Here is a 6,509-nt window from a genome sequence, read left to right as displayed (position 1 = left end):
TTATTTCTTTTTTTCAGAATTCCACTATACCCAGGCCTATTATTAGGAAAACTTTAGTGTTGTATTTTGAAATTCTTTTAGGATGTGCTCTTTATTTCTTCATCGTTCAGATATCTGAATCTTCATCTAAAGTAAGTAGATACTGTTTTATGAATTTTAAAAATGCAGTACAATGTATGTCTTATTTTATTACAAGTAAGAAACAAATATAAAAATGCATGTTTTTTTCTGAAAAATCTTTGATTGTAGATCATTATGACAATGGTAGGATTTGTAATAGGACTGAGTATTTATGGACCAATATCTTTGTTTGGGGTTATTGCTATGGAAACTGCTCCTGATGGTATTGCTGGTACTGCACATGCAATTGCAGCTATATTTTCTAATGGTAAGTATTTTATCAATTCAGTGTGAAGGGTTTTGTAAAAAAAAAAAAAATTCAAAATTGCAAGTGCTGAAACTTGATGAAATATTGAACGTGGTGAGAATCAATCAAACAATAATAAGATGAGAGAATCCTCTAAAATTGAAGTATTTTTAAGAAAAATGAATTAGAGAAAGAACTTATTGCAGTATCTATTTTTTTCCTGACATCATATAAACGTGAAACTGCAAAAATGATAATAATAAAGGTGCTGTATTGTAGGACAGTACACCATTATACAATTATTGACTTCAGTGTAGGTCAATATTTGGTTATAAGGACTCATGACAAGACTTAGTGATATTGACCAAAGACACAGGAAGTGATGGGGAGGTCTTTATCATTCTTTATAACCACATATTGACCATTCACTGAAGTCCAATATAGTAATATCAAAAAATCACTCGAAGTGAATGATCTCACACTGTTTTGACTAAACTGACTCGGCCATCATTACATCACAATTGTAAAAACATGCTTCTTATATTATGATGTCACGTTCTACATAATTTTTGTGCAGTCAGATACGGTGTGTGATGTGATATCATATTCCACGGACGACTTTTGCATTAGTATCACGAAGACAGTATCATGTGATATCCCTGCAGCCAATCAAATTATGAAAATTATCATCTTATGTAATATTGTAGGACAGTGCTGTATTGTGACACAGGACTCTAATGTAGGACATTACTGTATGTGCAGTATTGTAGGACCGTGCTGTATTGTACAGGTAGGACAGTACAGTATTGTAGCACAATGCTGGATGATAGGACAATACTGTGTTGTAGGGCAGTGGTGTATTTGTAGGACAATACTGTGTTGTAGGACAGTGCAGGATCATAGGCATTACTGTGTTGTACATGTAGGACAGTGCAGGATCATAGGACATTAATGTGTTGTACATGTAGGACAGTGCAGGATCATAGGACATTAATGTGTTTTACATGTAGGACAGTGCAGGATCATAGGACATTAATGTGTTGTAGGACAGTGCAGTATAATAGGACAGTGCTGTATTGTAGGACAGTGCAGTATTGTAGGACAGTGCAGGATCATAGAACAATACTGTATTGTAGGACAGTGCTGTATGACAGGACAGTGCTGTATTGTAGGACAGTGCAGTAATGTAGGACAGTGCAGTATTGTAGGACAGTGCTGTATTGCAGGACAGTAATGAATCATAGGACATTAATGTGTCGTAGGAAATTTACTGTATTTTAAGGACCATGCAATATAAAAGGAGAGTGCTGTATTGTAGGACATTATTGTATGGTAAGAAGTTACTGTAGTTTAAGAACCATGCAGTATTGTAGGACAGTGCTGTATTGTAGGACAGTACTGTATTGTAGGATAGTGCAGTATTGTAGGACAGTGCAGTATTGTAGTACAGTGCTGTATTTGTAGGACAGTGCAGTATTGTAGGACAGTGCTGTATTGTAGGACAATACTGTATAGTAGGACAGTGCTGTATTGTTTGACAATGCTGTAGCATGGGACATTACTGTATTTCAAAAACCATGCAGTATTGTATGAGAGTACTCTTTTGTAAGACCATCCAGTATTGATGGACGGTGCTGTATTGTAGGACAGTGCTGCATTGTAGTGCAGTACAGTATTGTAGTACAGTGCTGTATTTGTAGGACAGTGCAGTATTGTAGGGCAGTGCTGTATTTGTATTGTAGGACAGTGCTGTATTGTAGGACAATACTGTATTGTAGGACAGTGCTGTATTGTAGGACAGTGCTGTATTGTAGGACAGTGCTGTATTGTAGGACATTATTGTATTGTAGGACAGTGCTGTATTGTAGTATAAGACTGTATCTGGACAGTTATATTTGTTTTTAGTTTGTTTTTTTTTTTACATTCTAAGACTGCTCTCTTGTCTATTTTCAGTTGGTCTCATGTTAGCTGGCTATCCACTGAGTTGTATTGCCAGTCTTGTAGATTGGCACACAGCTTTTCTTCTTGTGGCTTCCCTAGTCATTGCCATGGTTACCTATCTTCTCCTTAAACTCCAGACAGAGTTATCAGGCTTTAAATCTGCATCAGGAAAAACACTCAATATATACAATGTTTTGCTTAGTTGACAATATATAAAGACCTATGCAATATATACTTTTTAAAATGATTACAGTATATCATTGTTAGGTCACCTGATTAAACTCAGGTGACCTATTGCTATCTGTTTTCGTCCATCGTCATGCGGTGTGTGTCGCACGTCGTGTGTTAACATTTGAACATTTTCAGCTTCTTCTCTGCAACCACTCAACCAATTTCCACCTTTGGCATAAAGCATCTATGGGTGAAGGGGATCAAAAATTGTGATTTTCATGGTCCCTGCCACCATGGGACCTGAGGGGTGGGGCCAAAACCACTAAAATTAATGCAATCTTTAAAAATCTTCCTCTTTACTCCTGGACATCTAGCAGTCAAACTGTTAGCATGAATGTAATGAGCATTGAGTTCTCTACCAAAATTGTGAAATTCATGACCCCAGGATCAGGAGTTCTAGTGCTAGGGTGGGGCTCTATTGATTATATAGAGAAAATGCAGAAAATCTTTGAAAATCTTCTCCTCTGCTCCTGGGTATCAAACAAACTAACTAAGTATATAATTATGATGAGCAAGAATGCCTCTTCCAAAATTTTGAATTTTATAACCCCAGGGTCAGGGGTTCTGGTCTTAGGGTGGGGCTCTATTGATTGTAAAGTGTAAATACATTAAACCTTGAAAATCTTCTTCTCTGTTCCTGGTTATTAACTAAACAAACTAAGTACATAGTTATGATGAGCAAGAATGCCTCTTCCAAAATTGTGAATTTTATGGCCCCAGGGTTAGGGGTCTGGTGTTAGGGTGGGGCTCTATTGATTATATAGTGAAAATACATTAAATCTTTGAAAATTTTATTCTCTGCTGTAGATCACTAAATTTTCGCGACACCTTATTTTCGCGAGATAGTCATTGACTCTTCATTAGCGAGACAAATTTTTCACGAATTGTTGTTATTGCTCTATATATTCTTAAGGAATATATTATACACGAGAAATAAATTTTTGCAAGCACACTGTCTCGCTTAATTACGGGAAAATAAAGTTCTTGCGAATAAAAAGTGATTTACAGTATTAAACAGATGAACTACCTATATAGCTATGATGAACAAGGGCCCTTCTTACAGAATTGTGAATTTCAAGGCCCCTGGGTCAGGGTACCATAAAAGGGGGGGCTCTACTTATATACTGAAAATGAACTAAATGACAATATTTGAAATCTGCTCCTTGGTAATAATCAAACATTTTTGATAAGCAATGGTGTCTTTTTTTTCCAAAATTGTGAAATGTGTGGACCAGGGGTTCATATGTGGCAGTGGCTCTACTGATTATTGCTGAATATTACTGATTAGATGAAATGCATTTTTGTTCCCCAACCCTGTCTATGGGCATTAAGTAACCAAACTAAGATTTCTAAGTGTATAGTTATGATGAGCAATGGTGCCTCTTTCAAAACTGAATGCCATGGCTTCTAGTTTAAAACATGAACCAAATTCAATCATTGGAAAGTTGTTGCATGATGCTCAGGTGACTTATAAGGCCTGTGGGCCTCTTGTTTGCTTTACTGGTCAAAGACCAGGCCTCAGAATCATGAAACACTTCAGCTTAAGTCTTAATCTTTCTGGTGGACTAAAACATTGTTGAAATCGAGGGATTTCAAATTAAAAATATTTCTTCAATATTGCTTTATAAAGTATTGTTAATTGTAAATTTAAAGGCTGATTCAATAAACATTTTACAAGCCATTGAAAGTTTGAAATTTTCAGTTTTCAGTCTGTTTCATGATCCTGAGACCAGAAGATTTTATGTCAGAATAAGGTGTCTGTCATCCATCAGTCTGTCAAGCTGTCCAGCCATCTGTAATTTTTCAAAACCCTAATCCTATCCTCCTACAGTTTTAGTCTGATTTCAGTATAATTTGGTACACAAGTTACCAACACTAAGATACATAATTCAGGTTATCAGGGTTTTTTTTTAATTTTTAATGATTGCTATTGCCATGGTTAATAAAAATAGAAAATTCTGTACTTCCAAAATACTACTCTTCTAGAGTTTTGGTTTGATTTCAGTATAACTTGGAACACAAATAGATATACTAATATACATACTGTAATTAAATATATGTATAATGGTTTTTGATTTCCATGAACGGTGTTGCCATGGTTACTAAAAGTAGGAATTTCCTTGAAATACTTTCAAAATGCTTCTCTTACAGTCCGATTTCAATAAGACTATGCACACAAGTAGAACATACTAAGATGCATAACTCTATTTATTGCTGTTTCAAAGTTTCAAATCCAGGTGCTACTTTTCTATTTCTTTCTTATAAGTACAAACCAGTAGAGCTACACTTTCATGAGAGACTTTTGGTTATTTTAAAGGTCTTGTATATGCATGTCTGAGAAAACAACATGGATTACTTCAAAAATTATTGTACAGTGTATTGTACTTTATTGTGCATGAAAAACTTTCTTATCTTCCCAGCTTTCATAATGCCTGTGTTGTGAATTGTTAAGAAAACTTGCACATTTCAATTTGTTAAGAAAATCATTATCAATTAATAGTTAAAATAATTAAGAACTTCTATTGATCTGTTATAAAGTATTTAAAAGGTTGTGCTATTATGCACAATTCTATATGTATGTATATATTGTATGTATACTGTACTGCTGATGGTGTTGAAGTACTCCAGAACCTCCAACCATGTGTTCATAATCAAGTTAAATTTTATATATACTGTTAGGCTGTGCCTCTGTTATTTGATAAAGGTTTATAAGAATACATGTGATATAGTAGGTCTGATGTTCATAAAGCTGGTACTCTGCCCTGTGTTTTAATTTTATACGAGGAAGACTTACTGTGGGTGGATGACCTCTACATTTTGGGAGGGGGTGGAAATGGGAGGGGGGGGGGGGCTGTAGGATTTACAGACTTAGTGGGCATCATAATTATTATTTATATACTGGTAAAAAATTGATAACGTCTTGTGATTCACAAGACTAATGATGAACTGGACTCAGTTTCCCACTGTTTTGTCTATGAATATACCCACAAATCAACCAATCAGGTCGTATGCCTCAAAAGCTTGGGTAGCTCCAAACCAACCTATCAAAATAAAAGTTGTCATTGAACACACCCAATGAAATTAAAGAGAGTAAAAATTTGTCATATAAGTTGCAACCTTTCCAAATAATGATAAAGTTGTCATAGGAAAACATTGTTTGCATTTTTAAAACTTATTTTCACTCCTAGATCATTTATAATTAATAATTTATTGAAGGTACATGTAAGCTAATAGAGGGGAGAAATGGAGAGATTAAATTTATTAAGTTTATTACCACATACAAAAATATTAAACAACAATATACTGGCTTTGAACATCAGACCTGCGATATAATTAATTTTGTATGTACATGTAAATAAAACCAATCAATGTATTAAAAAAAATTCCCAACATACATTTTGTTACAGAATGTATTAATAAATATTGATGGGAAATGGATATTATTTTAGTGTTGTATGTAAATACAATGGTGTTGTCATGGTTTTTATAAATGATATGTAAATTAAATTCCAACTGAAATATATTGGTACAACACCTTGTTTTATAAATCTTCAGTTCAATTGAATTTATACCTATCTTTAATTCTTTTGAATTCTTTTGAAGATAGGTATACTTGATGTAAAGATAGATGCAATTGAATTAAATATAGGCACAATTGAGATTGAAACATATCCACAGAAGAATTAAAGATATGTACAATTCAATTGTACCTAGGTTCAATTCTTTTTCTACTATTGAAAATAATGAAACCTCCCCCTTACAGCGACTTCAATAAGGAAGGAACTATGCAAAGAACTTTTATTGGGAATAAGTAGTTGTTATTGTCAGTATCTAAATAATTAAAGATAAGTTCAATTCAAATGCACCCATCTTGAAATCAATTATACGGTTCTTTAATTCATGGTATTTGTACATATCTTCAAATCAATTGTGTCTATCTTCAAATGAATAAAAGATATGTATAATTGAA

General features: G+C 34.0%; 1 protein-coding gene across 1 annotated transcript; it reads left to right on the top strand.

Moving 5' to 3' along the window:
* The first annotated feature begins 21 nt into the window (after nucleotides 1-21).
* LOC134271465 (glucose-6-phosphate exchanger SLC37A4-like) lies at nucleotides 22-2,872 on the top strand. The gene is made up of 3 exons (XM_062753659.1): nucleotides 22-131; nucleotides 250-388; nucleotides 2,321-2,872. The coding sequence occupies exons 2-3, from the start codon at nucleotides 256-258 to the stop codon at nucleotides 2,512-2,514; spliced, it is 327 nt and encodes a 108-aa protein (XP_062609643.1). The 5' UTR covers nucleotides 22-131; nucleotides 250-255; the 3' UTR covers nucleotides 2,515-2,872.
* Nucleotides 2,873-6,509: the final 3,637 nt, after the last annotated feature.

The sequence above is a fragment of the Saccostrea cucullata genome, unplaced genomic scaffold, assembly GCF_032062105.1.
Source record: "Saccostrea cucullata isolate Sc308-1 unplaced genomic scaffold, CSIRO_AGI_Scuc_v1 ctg1773, whole genome shotgun sequence".
Classification (NCBI taxonomy): Eukaryota; Metazoa; Mollusca; class Bivalvia; order Ostreida; family Ostreidae; genus Saccostrea; species Saccostrea cuccullata.
Note: the sequence above shows the minus strand (reverse complement) of the source record. Positions and strands in the feature narration are given on the sequence as shown.

Bases quoted from the DNA above. Each gene is read 5' to 3' on its own strand.
- LOC134271465 (XM_062753659.1), top strand. From the start codon at position 256: ATGACAATGGTAGGATTTGTAATAGGACTGAGTATTTATGGACCAATA. The intron at 389-2,320 runs GTAAGTATTTTA...GTCTATTTTCAG, and splicing joins TGCAGCTATATTTTCTAATG to TTGGTCTCATGTTAGCTGGC.